Genomic DNA, 19603 nt, shown 5'->3' with positions numbered 1-19603 from the left:
AGCAGCGCTGAGGTACATGCAGTTAGTTTCCTCTCAAAATTCGCATTTGAAAAGCTGCTGCTTCACAACGATGTCCTTTAATTCAAGCCTGGGGTGATCTGCCATTACCTGTTTCTCTAAATTGTTTTAGAAGCGAGTTTCCACCCTTAAGATTTGCTTCCCTTACTAATGCTCCAGGATCAAGTGTCAAAGTTGTTCCCTAGTTTGCGCTGCATTACCCGTCCCCTTACAAATTCTGCTTGTGCGGGCAGCGGCTGCAGCAGAGAGGGGCAGAATCAGTCAGAAATGATCCAGGCAACTCCTGAGCCTTTCATGCCAGACTGCAGGAGAGAGAGAAAGGGAGAAGCTCGCCAAGCATCAAGAGCTTTCCAGCCATATGTGCATAAAAATTTCTTCCCGTGCCACGTGACAGAGGAAGAGGCGCAGACCCATTACACAATAATAAAAATATGCCTTTGGCAACGTTGAGCCAAAACCTGGAGCTGCTGCAGGAAGCTAGCAATCCGCACAAAAAGGAGTAAAACGTTAACAAAAAAGAAAGACCAAAGTCAACATTGCACGCCCCTCAGAAGGACGCTGCGGCGGCAGGACGGGGCTTGGGCTCTGCGCGTGACAGCGATCTGCAGCAAAACATCTGCTTAAAATCGTGTAGGTTTCCAGCGCCTGTCAAGATCTCACTGAAGAGATTAGTCGTGGTGAGTAGATTCACTTTTCTCTTTCTTTTCTCCCTCCTCTTAACCTTAACTTCGAAAACTTACCAAATATGGTCTAAATCATTGAGCACTCAGGTTTCCAATGCCTGCACAGGAATCCATAGAGGCAACGTTGCCAGTTAAAAGAAATACTCCAGGAAGGAAATGTTCCTCAGACTTTTGCTGGGAGCACCCACCTCGCACAGCCGAAACCGCAGCCTCTCCCTTCGCTCTGGTACCGATCGGCAGCTTCTGTAACAGGGCTTTAGCTCAGGGCTAGGAAAGGTTTGCCACAGGCATCCCTGGCTGCCTAAAGCTGACATGGTGATGCAGGTTCAGGCACAGAAGATGCATCGCTCTCCTTTATCTTCTTTGACATTGCTTTGTGCAATAGCAGATAACAGATCAAACTCATATCTGGTAGGACTACTTCACTGGCTTATATCAGAAATTAAATACATCCATTTCAGCTGCTGTCACCGGTGGCACACCTTATTTTATCTAAATAAACCCCGTGCGCCCAAGGGCTCCTTGTGCTTCCACCCCGGGGACGCCGCAGGATAACCACCAGAGCTGAGAATTGGGCTCTCTGGGACAATGATTATTTTGAAGACTAATTAAGATGCCTTGAGGTACACTGGGAAATTATGAAGCAGGAAGATGGTTGTTTTGTTTAAGAAAGCCTCGAGTATTGAAAGGAAACAGAGTAGAAAGTCATGGTCATTTGTTGGCTGCTGGGTCCCCTCTCGGGCTATCAGACCATCCTGCTCCTCCCTCCCTCCCTCCGAGCAGCAATTCCCCCCAGACTCTCTCCTCTTCTCTCCCCCACTGCGCTTTTCCTCCCTGTGGGCAGGCACATGCCACCACTGCATGGCGCAGGGTGGCTTCCCTGGCCAAAAATCACCATCCGGCCACCACACATGCCACCAAACCACCCCACGTCTGGCAAACCCTCAGGGATTTTCCCTCTGACGGGATTTCAGCCCAGCTGCCCTGTAAGTAGCAGAAAGTACAACTGATCCTTTGTGCCTGGGACTCGCTCTTACAGGCAAAATGTGTTCTTACAGAAACACCTTTTTAATGCATACAGGTCTGTAGAATTGGTCTGGCTTCGGAACTGTGAAGTGGCTCAGGAAGCTCACCTGCAACAGGGCTGGGATGAGGGTGGTCGCACAGGGGCTTGCAGGAGCCACACGGAGCAGGGATGTTGTGGCAGCCAAAGCTATAGGGGAGACATGGCAAGAGATATGTCCCCCCAAGCTCCTGCCTGTGAGGCCTCTCCAGCAGCAGCAAGCCCATCCCACGCTGCAGCGGCCAGCAGAAACAGGAGCTGCAGGTTGGGAGTGGGGGCTGTAAGGAGCCCCGTGGGGACACAGCTCCTAAGGATGGAGGCTCTCAGGTGACAGAGCGATGCGCTGTAGCTCTGAGGACAAGGAGCGTGCACAGAAAAGTTATTAGAGAGCATGGGTTTGCAGTCCCCTTGCACAGATGCTCCACGTGCTACAGAAGCTCATGGGATGCTCAGGTTTCAGCATGGAGGGGTCGGGTTCAAATCCTGCTGTATGTACAAGCGTCTGCTTCAAACAGGCTGGTTAGGGCAGCTGGGGAGACAGGCAGCCCACCCGCTCCTGGCATTTCTTGATCCTGAGGAAAGCTACACCCTGGTATCCCCTCCCAGGCACCTGCGGCAAGGAGAACCGGGGCACAGGGCAGCCTCTGCCAAGGGCCTGAGCTCCAGGAGGAAGAGAAGGACCCACCAAAGCAACGAGCAATGACAACGAGACATCCTAAACCAGAAAGGGGGTGTCAGATAAAGGCCATGGGGCAGACTCAGAATATCCCATTTCAGACACATGGCTGCTTTGAGTCATTCATTACATTTTATTACATAGCTATAAGCGAAGGCCCCTAAACATGCAGCTCATTAGGAAGAGAGAAGCCAGTAAATGCTCAGCTCTGCATGTACCACACTTGCAAATCAGAGATGCTCTGTCCTTATTGCTTTATTTGCCCTGAGGTATTTTCTATAAAGCTGTGCTCCAGCTCTAAGATTCAGGAGTGAACATTTTCCAAAATCATCCCCTCCCTGGTTTGCTTCCTGACACGTATTCCCCAAAATTACCTAGTCAGGATCCACAGCACAGTTTTACGGACTACATTGATCGCAGGGGATGCCCGGGACCCCACAGCAGCAATTTCCATTGATTCAGCTGAAGGACACAGGGAAACATTGCCTCTAAAACCCAGCTGATGGGCACCTGTTGCTCCACCTGTCTGAGCCTCATCCTCCCACCTCAGGGCCCAGACATCTGCAGCACATTTTGAAGCCTCTCTCCTCTCTTGGGGCCCCGAGGCTGGCAGGGGTTTGACCCACCCGTGATGAGAACATGCGGTCTCAGCCAGAGCCTGCCCGGCACCTGGGAGCCCAAGAGGTCTTTCCTCCAAGACCTCTACCTCAGAGTGACTCAGTACTGCCCTGGCCCATCACGAGTTGCACCATCTCCTGAGTCAAGGGCTTGGTTATCTTTGACCAAGCAACCTAGAAAGCACCATTGCTGCTAAATATTTCAGAAGGTGTCATTTCAGAGTGCATCAATGGACGGATGGGATATTTTTAAGCATTGGGAAGAAAAGCATTTCTGCATGCATGAGATCTTGCCCATCACCAACATGCTGTCACCGAGGGAGAGGCACTCCACATGTGAAGGGCTGGAGTACCTCTGCTCTGGCCTGAGCCCTGCACCAACACACTCAATAGCCTCAAGCAAGTCCTAGTGCTGCCATGGGCTTTGCCAGGGAGAAGCCAGGGCACGGCAGCCCTAAGGCCTGGCAGCCATGCCTACGCTGCGGACACCCGAGCTAGCTTGTTTAAACGAAGCTGCTCCACTGTCTTTTCCCCATGCTGAAATCAGTGCCCGATACTGGTGTGCTCTCCCCAGGTGCCGGAGCCAAACATTTGCGTTTCAGTGGCAGGTACAAGCTACAGCCATTGCTGGGCCCCCACGCTCGGTCAGGAATCGCAGGATCTCCTCTCCTCCCTAAGCAGCCCTCCACCACCAGTCAGCTCTCGTAACCCCCGGGGCATGGTGCATGCTCCCACACAACAGTCATTGGCCATGGCCAAAAAGTCTCCAAAACCCTATCAACAAAGCCATTAATTAAAATGTCATTAGAAAAGTAAGACCTCAGCTGAAACCACGCTGCGTGGCCTCCAGTGCCAGGCCTGCCTCCCATACTGCAGAGAGGAAAGATGCTGATCTGTTTCCAATTTGCTTTTTGGAGCTCATCATACGTTCTACATTGAGGAACAATTTTCCTTTTAAGGTGGAACAGCACAAGGCTTGTTTTCTTTCAAAGAGATTTCTTTAAGAGGTTATTTATAGGTCTTCTTGTGAATGCGACTGTGCTTTGCATCCCACACACACTGCTGTGATGTGGGATGAAATGTTCTTGTGGAGCCATTAATTAACACCGACTCGGGAGCTGCGCCAGAGCACGGCTCCAGATAGTCGAATATTCCCCATCTATCCAAGTATCGGTACTACAAACCTCCCAGCTTCGGGGTATTTTGTGTTTGCCACTTTTTATCCCATCAGGTCAATTAGCTTGGCTGTCTGAAGGTAATAGACGTACTTACGATAAGAAACTTTAAGAGAAGGAGCTGCCCTCCTGCCCTGTGCTCCCTCTTGCCCATTTCTTCTCTACATGAAGCAGTCCCAGCTTTTTTCCAGGTTATGCTCCACAATGACATTTTTCCTTGCCACAACTTATTAGTGTCATCCAGCTCCAGACACCTCTCACTTCTCTTCTGCTCCATTTGAGGTGGTTACAGGGAAGCAGGGATGTAGCTTTCTTTAGGATCTCCCCACTCCACAGGCATTTTAACATTTTGTTTCCCTTTCTGTGAACCGAGAAACCTTTATTCAACTGTCCGCATTAATACTGGTTGATGATTTCCGTATCACAAGGCCATTAAACCGACACCTTTCACCAGCAGCAAACAAACTTAGGTATAAGAAAAGCAAAAGAGAGCTGAAGAACAAAATGACTTAGCAGCCGAATCCAGCCCGGAGATCTGTTTTGCATTTCCCACTCCTCTGCATGTTCTTAATTATACATATCGCTGAACTGGGGGGCTCCCACTCAGCATTAATATGTAGCGTATTCCTCGCTGGATTTGGAGCACGTAATATGCATTTCCACCCCCCTTCAGGAGCCGATCCCAGGATGAGAGCGCTAAGGCCAACATGAAATTTATGCCATACTTCAAGCATCTTATTTCCAGTGCCGGAGTTAAACATAACACTACTGGGGAGATGCTAAAGCCTCCCAGTATTTGGCTTAATGCCATGCAATGTTCAGTTTTGGGCCCCTCACTACAAGAAGGACGTTGAGGTGCTGGAGCGTGTCCAGAGAAGGGCAACGAGGCTGGTGAGGGGTCTGGAGAACAAGTCTTATGAGGAGCGGCTGAGGGAACTGGGGTTGTTCAGCCTGGAGAAAAGGAGGCTGAGGGGAGACCTCATCGCTCTCTACAACTACCTGAAAGGAGGTTGTAGCGAGGTGGGTGTTGGTCTCTTCTCCGAAGTAACAAGCGATAGGACGAGAGGAAATGGCCTCAGGTTGCGCCAGGGGAGGTTTAGATTGGATGTGAGGAAAAATTTCTTTACTGAAAGAGTGGTGAAACATTGGAACAGGCTGCCCAGGGAAGTGGTGGAGTCCCCATCCCTGGAGGTATTTAAAAGACGTGTAGATGAGGCGCTTAGGGACATGGTTTAGTGGGCATGGTGGTGTTGGGTTGACGGTTGGACTCGATGATCTTAGAGGTCTTTTCCAACCTCAATGATTCTATGATTCTATGTAGGACCTTGCCTGGCCAAAAGGCCACTGACAGATTAAAAGGTCTGGGATATCCCAGCTCATCTTCTATTGCACCTGTGTTTAACTACAAATTTGCTTCAGCAGCAAAGCTTGAAGAAATACGTGAAAGGCAGTTTGCTTGCTTTGCAATCCTTGCTTATATTCTGTATTTTGTTAGCAGGACTTAGGGATGTGATAAGAAAGACCATGCAAACGGATGATTCTTGTAAAATATGTAACCCCCTACCATCAGAGAGGTAGCTGTAATAAGGGAAAAGACTAAATTTCATAGGAGTCTTTTCCATCAAATGAGAGTGTGCACCTCTTAGCCCAGGGGTAGGAGTTGTATCAAAGTGATACATGGCTAATTTCTTTAAAAAAATCTTTTGGCTTTAGCTTGATCTCTCCTAATCAAAGAGCTACCGAGCAAACCAGCCACAGATTTGTACAGGGCAGTTTTAGGCTTCGTGCCTCATTTCTCCAAGGGCTACTTCAGCTACAGAAGCTGAAAGAAAAAAATTGGGCCCAGGGTGCCTTTCATCCCCCACCAGCTCCTTTCCACATTCATGCAACTGGAAAAGACCCGACTCCATCAGCATCTCCCACTGGGGAGCACCAGCCCTGCTGGGGATAACCTCCCTCACCAGCAGAGCAAAGGGAGGAAAAAATCCTCAGCCCGGGCACAGGGAGGCCTTCAGTCCTGGGGAGGGGATGGCAGGAGCACCTTTACCCGTGGGTAGTCAGAAACTGATACCGTAGGGGAAATTCTCTTTTTTTTACTGTATCTGTAACCATGTGCAGAACCCAAATTCCACTTTAAACATTTTTAACATTCAGAGTCTCGGGTGGGTCATGCATGAAGATAAGCTCTCATCAATCAGCCTGATTTTGAGCATCTTCTCTAAGCTGCTGATGCATCTGAGCACTATTTCAAGATGCAGTGTAGTTACTCAGGAGTTACACATGGAGCAGAGCTATTTGCAAACAGCTCCACGCACAGACATCCAGAGGGATATTTTACTGTATAATAACTGCTCTGTATCATTAGCAGGTTCATGGAAATAGCTTTATTCCAGAAATTATTTTCTATCACTATCTCCCCATCCAGGAGTGGAGTGAGACAAGCCCAGGAGGCTCAGCCTCCCCCATCAATGAAGGCAGAGCCAGGGATGCTTCAAAAAAGCCCTTGGCGTTTGTTATACTTAAAGCAATGGCTCACTTTACAGAGCCAGGAGACAAACAACGGCCGGGGTTTTAATGGTTATCTCTCTTTCCAGGGTGAATGTTAGTAACAAACATAAAGGCTGAGCTACTGCCCCTGCGGAGAGGCAGGTAGGCACGGCGAGATGTTAGAAAACCACCGGTGGAGGCTGCAGCGGGGCTGGTCATGGCTGCAGCCCTGACACTGAGCCAGAGACTTGGCAGGTGATTTGGCTGCAGGTTGCGTGGTGCCATGCAGGCAAGCTGCGATGAGGAGCGGGACATTCGCAGCTAGCTGAGAGGCTCAGTTCATACTGTTGGGCAAAACCACGGTATACTCAGTCTTTTGGGGGAAAGGAGGCTCAGGGAAGGGTGAAAAGAAGGGAAGTGATAAGGGAGGATGGCAGTCATGGGGTGGGGGCAGGCTGGGGAAGGAGAGCACTAGCTGGTGGGAGAGAGCAGGGACATTTCTGACTCTCCCTACATCTCAGTCCTTCACTGCACAAAGGGAGACCAAACAGCCACAGCCAGATGGACTTCAGAGAAGGGATGGAGCTGCCAGGTACATTAGCATGAGAAAGAAGGAGGGGAACAAAACAAAATAAGGGATGGCCACAGATACATGCTTAGAGAAGAGGAAGATTGGAAAAGAAATATTGCTTAGACCTGGAAAACTCCGTGAGCCAAATCCTTGAATTCACGTCACACCAAAACAAACAGCTCCCCCACCCTGCCAAAAACAGCCTAATTATTTTCATGCAAGTCTCTACAACACACAGCCCCGGTGGAGGGGACACCACCGTACCCACCCATGCTGGCTACTGCACGTATTAGCCAAGTCCCATCACTTTTTTTTCCCACCACCCCACCCCCCCCCACAGGCTGTGCCATGATCTCCGCCGTCCTCCTCCTCTGGACCGTGCCCTGCGTGGCAAACCACATCCTTGGGGGCTTTGCCAAGGGAGCGCTGCAGGAAGGTCCCCAGCTGGCATGCAGCCTGCCGGGACCCCCTGGGCCACCCGGCCCCCCTGGCACGCCTGGGGCTCCAGGGACGGTTGGCAGGATGGGCTTCCCAGGAAAAGATGGCAAGGATGGCAAGGACGGGGATAAAGGCGAGCATGGCGATGAAGGTAAGAGAAAAGCGCTTCTTAACACAGCAAGGGTAAGAGGTAAAAGCAAGAGTGCAATAGCTCAGTTGACAGGAACATATCCCAAATCTGAGCCGCAGGACAGATGACATCTCATGGGAAACTCTTCTAGAAATTTCCACTCTCCCCTCTCCAACATCTCCCACTTGTCAGCTCCTGCCGGGGAGTTCAGACTCACACTATCTACTGATAGCATCTTAATGCTGCATGCAATTCCTATTGGCTTTATTTTGTTGTGAGGTGAGATTTTCCCTGTTTTGACACATGCTCCCTAGACAGGACAAAGTGGTGGTTTCTGACTCCTGCTCTGAAGGGAAACAAAGTCAGGTGAAGAAATTAAATACTTGCTCCCCAGAGCACTCTAGCTGGATAACAAGCACTGCTCTGACCACGGTCAATCTAAATCAAAGCAAACAACAACCTTTCTTTAACCCTGAGGTGTGGCTTTCCTTTAGATCCATCCTCACAGTCAGTAAGCATCAGGACCAGCTATGGTGAGATGGTGATTTCTTTCTCACTAGGCGAGAAAACAGTGATTTCCCGTTGCCACACTGGAGTGCACTCCTGATTCAGCGTCACACTAGCATGCCAAAGCTGCATCTTATTCTCTTCTCCAACCCCCAAAACAGGGAATCTGGAGAACAGGTTTCCACCCACAGCTGCATTAAACCCAGTCTTGCTACAGCAGGTCGAGACACAGGGTATAAATCCCCATGAATTCATCTTATATCAGACGCTACCACAATCACCACTAATCAGCAGTTCCAGCATCACTGTGACAGAGCCCAACTCGCTTCCCATCTCAAGGCAATCCCTGCACCGGGTGTCTTCTGGTTCATGACTAATCCAGCTCCCAGCTAGGCTGGGCTTTTTACTATACCTAGATTTTTTTTTTTTTTAAACAACATAGTTTCATGGTAAATATAAAAAAAAAAAAAAAAAAAGAGAGAGACAGGAGATTAAAAATACTCCGTCTGCTCAAAACTAGGTTCCAAAAGCTTCACAAACCCATCCCACTCCTTTAAAACCCAAGGGATGTCAGATAATTGAACCAGCCTTTTGGTCCTTAAAAGGGACAGACTGTCCTGCTCCTGCGTCCCGTTGTTATCGTGCCAACTACCTACTACTACCTACACGGCTAGTCAGTCCCGATACATGTCCAGCCCCAGGTGGTATTTCATCAGGATTCTCACCAGCAAGCTTTTCCTCCTAAATGAAAATATACTGCTGCAATGATACAACCCCTTTCCACTTACCATATCATCTCTTCCACTAATAAATTTAAAAGGTTATTTGTCTTCTAGGTCCACAAGGCAGAACAGGAAACCCTGGCAAGCCAGGACCGAAGGGGAAAGCAGGAGCTATTGGCAAGGCAGGCCCACGAGGGCCAAAGGGTTTAAAGGGTAATCCTGGAAAAAATGGGGCACCGGGAAAGAAAGGGCCCAAAGGGAACAAGGGCGAGACCGGGATGCCAGGACCCTGCACCTGCAATGCCAACAAAGCCAAATCTGCCTTCTCCGTGGCAGTCTCAAAGAGCTACCCAAGGGAAAGGCTGCCCATCAAATTTGACAGGATCCTGATGAACGAGGGAGGACATTACAATGCTTCCAGTGGGAAGTTTATATGCAGCATCCCAGGTATTTACTACTTCACTTATGATATCACTTTGGCCAACAAACATTTGGCCATCGGCTTGGTCCACAATGGGCAGTACCGGATCAAGACTTTTGATGCCAACACTGGAAACCATGACGTTGCCTCTGGATCAACCATCCTTTCTCTGAAGCAGGAGGACGAGGTATGGCTGCAGATCTTTTACTCAGAACAAAACGGGCTCTTTTATGATCCCTACTGGACAGACAGCTTATTTACTGGTTTCCTGATATATCCTGACCAAGATTACCTCAATGAAATATAGGATGAGAAACTAGCCTGTGGGAAAAAATAGGAAATGCACAAGACCTCAGTCCAGCAAAGTGTAGCCTGTACATGGACATGGTGTGGGATTATCATACCATTCCACATTTTTGGCGCTAACAGCCTGTATTGGCTATTTAGATATTTACTTGATGTCATCAAATAGTCCACAGGGTAGCAGGACTAGTAGGACTCACCTTTAAGCAGCCTCACGAATCTCTAAATCTTGAAGCCACCCATTATGTTTTCCATGATGATTCCAACACGCCATGGACATGTAACTCAAATACTGGTGCAGAATGCTTTGGTTATTATATTATTATTATAAAGCATGGAAACTAACAACCATTTCCTGAAAGCCGAGCTCAGAAGTGCCATTGATGCTGGAGATTGTACCACTGCGCCTCCGCCCTCTACACCCCATAATAGTAATAATCCTTGTTAATAGAGCTACACTTTACCAGCTACTTAAGAGTTGGGAAGTTGTCAGCTAAAGTTATAAAAGTAAGAGCAGCTCTCAGCCCACCAAAGCAGCACTAATAAGCAAAGGCATCCAGTCTAAATAGGAAATGACACAGAAGAGGGATCTCGGTTTTAAGGTTAAAGGTAAAACTCCTTGTACGACACCAGCTGTTGCACCGAGGACCACTGGCGTTTCTCAGATTTCAGCCTCGATATACCAGCGCTGGAGTCCTGCATCTGGTTTCAGACAAGCATTGGTAAGCAGTGCCCAGAGCCTAAACCGGGCTGTGCAAGCCAAATACCTGTGGCCTCTGAGCCACAGTGGAGGATGAACTTTACAGATAAGACTCAACTGTCAAAGACAGCATGAACCTTTTCACTCCAGAAACAGATTCATTAACAACCCCCTCCTTTCATCCCTGCCAGCATTTGCTGGAAGGAGATACTTGTGGTGCTGCCAAGATCCTCAAGGGCTTAATGCTACAGCTAGACCCTGTCTTACTGCTGCTTTGCTTTTTTGATGTTGTATGTCAAACATTACAGATGCTCCGAAATCAATGTTTTAGTTCTAAACTGTATGGAAAAAACCTAGAAAAGTCAAAAACTGAAGTTTTACTCAGCTGGGCTTTTTGCTTTTGCCAAGCTGAGCTTAGCGACGTTTTTTCCTCCCCTGTATCAGCTAATACAGGGACACACTCCAAAATGGCTCGCTATTACCAGAGCGGAGTTCTGCTGTAAAGCCGCTCAGTCTGGCTGCCTTGCCCCAGGGCGTCCAACACTCCTGTAACACAGAGGTCTCTGTCTCAGTAGCCAGATGGGAGGACTCTCTTCCTTGCTATCAGGTGCATCTTCTTCATTTCCAGTCATATTTCTCATCTCCTTTATCACTTGGCGAAAACTCTCATGAACTCCCAGTTCCTCTAATCCTCATATTTAGACATTAAAGGGATATCCCATAAGAACAAAGATTTTTTTTTTTTAATCTTACTTTTACAAGTCAAAATATTTGCATGATTTTTGTGAACTACAGTAATTATGTTATATCTTACAAAAATCTTTTCAAATACGTTTTGTAAAATAAAGCTGAACAAAAGTACATATGGAATGCTCTTGACATTTATAAAAGCGGTTTCCCAGAAGGTATTTCAAAACTATGTTACAGATTCCACAGAGGCTGTTGGGTTTAGCGATGGATTTTGTAGGGGCAGGTGCAACAGGATTATTGCAACCCTCCCAGCCCAGCAAGCTGGGGAGAGCAGAGTTTTCTGCTCTCTGTGAAAGAAAATCTGCAAGGTGGAAGAACAGGATCTATCGGTTCCCCTGAAGCTGCTCGCCCAGATGGCAGGTGTCCTCCCCCTGACAGTGCTTGCTCAGATAATATATTTCTCTTTCCAAAGCTCCCTCATTTAGGGTGTCCTGGGGTGCATTTGCAGGCAGCTTCCCAAAGGCAGCGGTAATTCAAGAACTGCATTTCTCCCTCAATGCCCAGCCCCGCACTCCCACCACGACAGCCCAGGAGCCCAGCGGGGGAAATAACCGCTTTTTGGCTGGTCTCTACCCAGCGCAGGTCCCCAGCACCCGTGCATGTTAGAGGCACCTCCAGGGAGGTGGTGGGACACATGGGAGGATGTTGCCTCTCCACAAGAGCACCCAGCTGTGCTGCACCCAAAAGGGAAATTACACAGCACAGCTTTAATTAACCCAGTAGCGCTCACAGCCCACTGCTGCCAAAAGAGAGAAACCTTGCTTCCCTCCTCAGTCCTTTCCCCTTGATTCAATGCATTACCCATCCCCAGAAGTGGGTATTTTTGGGGTGGGTTTTTTTTTTTTTTTAGTTTATTGTTTGTTTGGGTTTTATTTGTAGTCAGGTTAGTGAGCTGAACCCACTTGGCACAAGGCAGGTACCAGAGCTGGGAGGGGATGGGAGAGCACCACAGGGAATAATCCTGAGAAGGGGAGGGTGGAGGGGAAGCAGCAGTGAGCAATTAGATTAGCTCAGCAGCTCAGTCTTCCCTTGTTATCTCCAGAGCAGGCCCCAGCAGGGAGCGTTTCCTCCCCGTGTCAGGGGACACAAGCTGGTTTCCCCAGATGAGAAGCAATGGAAGTTATTAACTGCCTGGCAAAGCATCCTTTTTATTCTAGTGAAAAAGAAAACCTGCAAGCAAGTCTTATGTCTGGAATATCAAAATGCAAATTGTAAAGAAAACCACTGACCCCCACTGAGTGCTTAGTACAACAGAACTTGCTTTCAGTTTGAGGCTACAAGGTCCTTCCCGCAGGAGCAGCACAGGACCGCTGGCTCCAGCCTGCTCCCGTCCACCCTCGGGAACTGCCCCCGCCGCCCCACCAGGTCACAGTGCTGCCCTCACACCGCACAGCTCAAACCCCAGCCCCGGGCATCTGCTGCCATCGAGGACTTGGAGCAAGGGAAAACTCAAACCAATAAAATACAGCAGGCAAGAGGGAGAGGAACAGCTTCTCCAGGTTGTTTAACCTCCCACTGGGCTGAAGTCATTTAAAGATACTACATATCACAAGTATTTCTGCAAGAGAGGCATGAGTGTTTGAACGCATACCCGTGGGTTCCTCTTGCACAGGTTCTTCTAAAAAAAGGCTAATTTCCTTTTAGGATGCCTTAAGAGCAACTTGCATGCTGAACAAAGTGTCCCCATTCAGCCCAATCCTGCTAGAAGAATCATCTCAAGCAGCTGCAGACTCCCCTCCTCCTGCCTCTCCCAGGAGAGGAGGGAGGGAAGGGCAGCTGGCACAGCACAAGTGTATCTGGGTCACTACAGGGCCAATCACTGAAATATTAAAAGCTGGGGGGGGGACCCCACATGAAACTCAGAATGACTGGCTTAGACTTCAGAGAATTTTAAAAATAACACATTCTGGCTTGCTCCTGCATCTTCAGGCTGCATTTTGGTTTGTGCTGCCATTGTCCTCCAGCCAAGCAGTTATTTACTTTGTTTTTAAACTAAAACTGAGATTTACATAAAGTCTCTTTATTCCAGAAACACAAAGTTTCTGGAAAGACACCAGATAAAGAGCTCTGGCTTTCACAGACAAGCTGTCTCAAGAGAGTACCGCTCCCACGCAGGCTGCTCGCCCTAGCCCAGGCAGCTGCCTGGCGCTGTGGGAGAAGAGCTGGAAATGGTGGTGGCTGGGCAAGCACATGGGCAGATGCCACCAGGAAGGAGGAATGTCCTGGCTGAGCAGGATGCCATCCACCTCTGCCACACTCGTGCAAGACCTGTTATGCCGCAGCAGCCTCCTTCACTGCAAGTATCAGAGCTGCCCTTTGCACCATGTTTTGGCACAAGTGAGTCCCTCCGGCACATCCAGTGTGCCAGGGCAGGGAGGCAAGGAACAGCAGGAGCACCCACCTTCAGTGTTCAGTTAGCAACAGAGAAAAAGCTCAGCTGGTTCATCTTGTGGTTCATTAAAGACCAGCACAGACCTGACCATGAACACTTGTGCAGGGTTTCTCTGCCACGGGAGCTCATCTCTGCTCTCTCCCATGTCCATCCCCCGTGCCATGCAGCAGTGCACTTCCAGCTCAGGCAAAGCTGTGATTTCAGGCAGTCTGAGCACTCTGCACAAATATCAGAGTGGGAAGCGCTCAGCTCTGGATGAGCCCAAGTCCCAGGACAACTCCTGCCTGGTGCAGGTTCTGACCCCCTCACTCAGCCTCCCAAAGCCCTTTCCCTCGCTTCAGGGATGGTCTACACAAAAGGACCTCGAGGTTTATTTTTGTAATTTTTTTTTTAAACCATACATTTCAATCCTAACAATGAAAAGATAAACATAAAAAAAAAGATTTTCATTGTGGAAAATAAACATTAACTGTGGACTCACTGTATATTGAGTGTCTGGAAAATAACTATGTGATGTCACAGCTGGAAATGAAGGGAAAGCACCAGAGCAACGTGCCATCTCCCCTGTGCAGCCCTGGCCACGTGCCCAACATGCTGCTCAAGCACCCAATGCTGCTGAGCTTCAGCACTCACCCAAGCAGACTGGGCAAGACCAATGCCTTCAAGTCTTGATCACATCTTTCTGGGGGACTAAGGAGGATCCAGGTGCATTTTACCAGTGGCTCTGGTTTGCCCTGTTCTCCAGGTGAGCCCGCCCTCAGTCACACCAGTTAACACTCGACAGTCAGCACCCCAATACAGAGTTACATCAGGACAGCACAAGCCCATGACCCGCAGCTCCCTGTGCCCCACTCCAGCACTGCCGTAACCCCCGTAATGGCCCTGTCATTCCTCCCTGCATTTTTCAGTGACTGTGTGCAGGAGAGGCCATGTCGCCCTGGGTGCTTGACAGGCAGGTCAAGAAGTGAAAGACCTCTACAAGAAAGGTTATGTTCACAGCGTTTCTAATTTCCACATAAACCACTGGCTGAGAGGAGGAACAAGGAAATGAGTGCTCAGCCCAGGAAGAGGCAGGGACGAGGGATGGTGTGCTTGAAGGGGAAATTCAGGGCGGGCTGGCTTGTGCATCATGCCAGTTCTCAGGCACAAAGCTCAGATATTTTAGGCTGCTGGGCAGCAAAGGCCCCGCGAGCCTCCCCTGGGGGCTCTCAGTCCCCCAAGGCAAGGCACAAGCATCCCGACTCAACCCACTCAGCATCAGCAGAAAGCTAGGAACTGCAACCATTTAAAAGCTTTTGAATAAAACATGCTTTTCAAGCTACATAGAAGCACAGCAGTATTTTCCTTAAACCCTAGAATACTATCTGTGGTATTGTTCTTTCCTTGCACTGTCACAGGCTTAGTCTGGCATGGATACACACCCAACAGCAGCTCACTGGGGTTAAAGCCCTTCATGCCAGCCAGCCAGGCTTAATAATTACAGCTCCTAAGAACAGTCCTAATCCTGTAACATTGTCTTTAAAAAAAAAAAATCATTCATAGCTTACTTCTACCAACAACAGAAGAAAGCAGTTTGCAGCTCTCCAAACCCATGAACCCCACATGGGTTGGGGCAGCCCTGCTCTCACCCTACCCTCATCTCTGCCATCTGTGAGGGCACAGAGCTCCCATGATCAGCTTGCTAATGGTTCTGTGTTAAACCTGATCCAGTGTCATGGTTTAACCCCAGCCAGCAACTAAGCACCACACAGCCACTCGCTCACTCCCCCCTGCTGGGATGGGGGAGAGAATCAGAAGAGTAAAAGTGAGAAAACTCTTGGGTTGAGATAAAGACAGTTTAACAGGTAAAGCAAAAGCCGTGCATGCAAGCAAAGCAAAACAAGGAATTCATTCACTCCTTCCCATGGGCAGGCAGGTGTTCAGCCATCCCCAGGAAAGCAGGGCTCCATCACACGAAACGGTGACTTGGGAAGACAAACGCCATCACTCCGAACATCCTCCCCCTTCCTCCTTCTTCCCACAGCTTTATATGCTGAGCATGACGTCATATGGCGTGGGATATCCCTTTGGTCAGTTGGGGTCAGCTGTCCCGGCTGTGTCCCCTCCCAGCTTCTTGTGCACCCCCAGCCTGCTCGCTGGTGGGGTGAGGAGCAGAAAAGGCCTCGACTCTGTGTAAGCACTGCTCAGCAGTAACGAAAACATCCCTGTGTTGTCAACACTGTTTCCAGCACAAATCCAAACCATAGCCCCATACTAGCTACTGTGAAGAAAATTAACTCTATCCCAGCCACAACCAGCACATCCAGCTAAGTCAGTAACATGAAGGCACAGTTCCACACAACTTACAGGATCTTCCCCTATGCATTTTTTGCTAGATCAGGCCCTCACTGCCCAGCCCCATCAGTGCTGGCTTTTAGAGGGAACAGGACAAGCCAGATTTGGGCACAACTCCACAAATCACGTCATCCCAGTTTAACACTGCTTACCTCTTGCTGCTTGGGGCTGTGTATCCTCACTGCTTGCTTTGTCCTAGCTTCAGAGCCCTCTGTGAACCAGTATCACCCTCCAAAATTGCAGAAAACTAACCTAATAGAAAAACTAGGTTCAGTAAGGTAGATCAGATAACAAAAATGCATGACTGACCACAGAACCACACAGGCAGGGCAGTGGAATGGAAGCAGGACAGACGTAGAGAACCAGAGCTAATAAAGCACTTCCTCTTCATCAGCAGGAAACTATTACACTGTGTAAAAGCACTCAAATTGGCTTAAATTAGTGCTCAAGCTGTTGCTGAGCCAATCTAGTTTTGGGATCCTGGTGAAATGGGAGGCACCTGGGTAGTAACAAGCTGGGCTGCTCACCTGGGGAAGGAGGAGCCCTGGGGGGTGCTGGGCCCCGGGCCCCGTGGAGGTATGAGGTGGTCCCTGTTTGTACTGGCCTCCTTGCTGGGTACGAGGGAAGCTCCTCTCCACCTTCAGTAGCAGGTGAGGTAGAGGGGTGAACAAGGGGCTTCTCAATGTCTTCCTGAGACACACAGCCCCCTTGGCAGGAGCACAGGCATGAGCAGATGCCGGTGCTGCCTGTGTTATACCCGAGACTTGCCTAAAAAGCCTGTTTTTTCCACACAGGCTCAACCAAGAGCGGCCCAGCTCCTTGCTGATACAGGCACAGCCTCTCTCTGCACTTGGTGCTGTCTCTTTACCGCCGTATTTCCCCTGCGTTGCTTCCCCAGCTGAGACCCTGCCTTTTCTGAGCCCTTCGTGCTGGCAGGTAAGACGTGGGTTGCCTGAGCCACTTTTTGGTCACTTTGCAGTTGGTGTCCTCAGTTATTTTCAGATAGCTTTGTCGCCTAAAAGCAATTTTATTGCCCCAGCACTCAGAATGGTAGCACTAGTGGTAAAGATGTTAACTTGCTTATTTAAACTGATTTTTAAGGGGAAAAACCCTCAACATTAACAATTTCATTGACTTACAAACTCAACTTGCATCAGTGAAGTTTTACTGACTCTGCACCTGTGCTTTACCCACCCATGACTTACTAATGATGAAAGAGTAACATAAAACTTCTCAAAGTTAATATAAACTCCATGCAAACCTACTTTGGGAATCTCCATGGGATTTTACTTTTATGTGTCTCCGTCCATTTTTTAAAACACTTGAAAATTAAGTCAACACAGTTCTGTTGTGGCTAAAGCCCATATTTTAACCCAAACTTTACCCATTATATCAGAACCTGATGAGGATTTGAATGATCCCATTTGGATGGAAAAAGATAGGCTGTAGCTGCAGTCAATTTTTACAATATCAATGAGTTAATGATAACGTCTGTGTTGTTCATTTGACTATCAAACAGAACAGTACTGGATTCCCTGTTTTATGTACATGGCCTTGCTGGCACTCCGTCCTTCAAAATAAAGCAATTCCAAGGTTCAAGGCTATGTCTGAGCTCTTATCGAGTCCAGAATTACTGCTCTCGCTAATTTGTTACTGTGAATATTTTATGATACCAAAGATGCTGTTGGTTGGGGTTTTTTAAATCAACAGGGCAGTCTATTTGAGCCCTGCTAACAGCCGTGCTACAGAAAGGATTTGTTTCCATTTTTAATATCAGTGCAGTTACTGAAGGAAACTTTTGATACATCATACTTAATTTATTTTCAAATGGAACAAGTGAAACACATGGACCATATTCTGGGAAAATAAAATCTTTTGGCTGCAAAATTAAAACTGACGTTATACGGAACAGTTTTCTATTTCACGTGGAATCTCAAGATACTTTTAAATAATTCAGATTTTAAATGCAAGAGTTTTAAATCAATAGATGCTATGGACGTGAGTTTCTGAAAATCCATACCATGTTCATATTATTGAAACTTTATTTCAAAGAACTGATACTCTTTCTTTCAAATAATACTATTGGTTTGATTTACACTGTAAAAAAATGAGAATTATATTGCTATAATACATGTATATAAAAACTGTTACACAAAATTAATATATTATTGTATGAACCACGAACAGACTACTTGTAAAGAAATGCTCCGGCTGTTATTCAATAAAATAGTTAAGCACATGCTCAGTTTTAAGCAAAAAGACAAGAGAGTTTTTTCTTTGCCTTAATTTAAGGCACACAAGTACTTTGTTTAAGGGATACCGGCATGTACTTAAAAAGAAAATAGGGGAAAATTATTTCTGATGGACACTTGGTGGCAGCTTTCATCTGTAGGCTTAATAGCTGTCGCCACTTCACTGCTTCTCTTTTGTAGCAGGGAACAAGCCAGCAAACACAGACTATAAACAACTGGGGTATATTTTCCCCAGAAGATTTGGTCAACAACTTTCTTTGATGACAAAAATAGTTTCCCAGGAACACTAAAATCAACACAAATATTTATTTTGACTGAAGCAGGCAGATTTTTGTTGCTCCCTTCCTTTAGGAAACCAACCAGGAACAAACGTTTTGTGAGGTTCTTTTGCAAATTCAAGTGGAGAATGACTGGCAATTATTTTTAAGAAAAACCCACCTAATTCTAAACAAAATTTAGTTCTTTAAATGGGAAAGCTGTTGCTAGGCCTGGTAAACTTTCTCATGAAAATTCTTCGTCCTTAAGGGATCAACAGTGAGATTTGGGTATAAAACAGGTTGTGTGGTGATTTTTTGGCTCCTGGAATTGCTGAAGCAGAGTGCTAAGAAACACTTGTTGAAAGATTTCAGGTCAATCTGCTGAAATATCCACTGGACTACAAACATGGCCCTCAGAGGCCTGGGAATAAAGCTATGTGGTGCCTGAGAGTTTCTTGGGCTCTTTGGGTATAAAACTTGGAAAGGAGAGGGACCTTGGGCGCCCAGGGCAAAGCAGTGACTGACACCCAGTCTTGAAGCTTTAGCCAGGCTGACCTCTGACGGCAAACAATGAATCTCCAAGTTCTGTGGCAGCACACGGGGGTCCCACTATAGCTGGTGCTGTGCACTGCTGTGTAACAAGGATGGGACCAGTCCCAAAGGCACGAGATGTGGGCTATGTCTGAAGTATGGAGAACGGGGGGAAGTGCATCCTCTGGTAAGTCCCAGCTCACAGTATACACAGGACAGAGTTGCTTTCTGGCACTGTGAGAGGGAAATCTTGACATGTGGCCTGAAAGGGAGCTGTGCTCCTGCTAAACCTCACGCTCAGACGTAAGCAAGCGCTTCTATCTACAGGTTTCTGGCAGCTTAAGAGAAGGCATCTCGTATTGGGAATCATAAAACAAGGAAAAAATCAATCTCTTCTGTTAATGCTGAGGATATTTATTGAGTATTCAGAGCCTTCGTTACTGGGAGAAGCTTTATATGTCATTTTCTCTGGCAATTTTGCTTGCACTATCCTTTCCAGTCCAGCCAGGAGGACAACTGAACGCAGCAGACCCAAGTCAGCCGCGTCCAGGCGTTGCTGGTTTGCCCTAACGCCCC

General features: G+C 47.9%; 1 protein-coding gene across 1 annotated transcript; it reads left to right on the top strand.

The window, feature by feature from the left end:
* The first annotated feature begins 439 nt into the window (after positions 1-439).
* Positions 440-10386, top strand: LOC143166153 (complement C1q tumor necrosis factor-related protein 2-like). Its single transcript, XM_076350282.1, has 3 exons — positions 440-695; positions 7631-7879; positions 9202-10386. The coding sequence occupies exons 2-3, from the start codon at positions 7639-7641 to the stop codon at positions 9813-9815; spliced, it is 855 nt and encodes a 284-aa protein (XP_076206397.1). The 5' UTR covers positions 440-695; positions 7631-7638; the 3' UTR covers positions 9816-10386.
* Positions 10387-19603: the final 9217 nt, after the last annotated feature.

The sequence above is a fragment of the Aptenodytes patagonicus genome, chromosome 12 (assembly GCF_965638725.1).
Source record: "Aptenodytes patagonicus chromosome 12, bAptPat1.pri.cur, whole genome shotgun sequence".
NCBI lineage: Eukaryota > Metazoa > Chordata > Aves > Sphenisciformes > Spheniscidae > Aptenodytes > Aptenodytes patagonicus.
This window is presented reverse-complemented; position numbering and strand designations above follow the sequence as displayed.

Excerpts from the sequence above, each read along its gene's own strand:
- LOC143166153 (XM_076350282.1), top strand. The coding sequence starts at position 7,639 with ATGATCTCCGCCGTCCTCCTCCTCTGGACCGTGCCCTGCGTGGCAAAC. Across the intron at positions 7,880-9,201 it reads AGGCGAGCATGGCGATGAAG|GTCCACAAGGCAGAACAGGA; the intron begins GTAAGAGAAAAG and ends TTTGTCTTCTAG.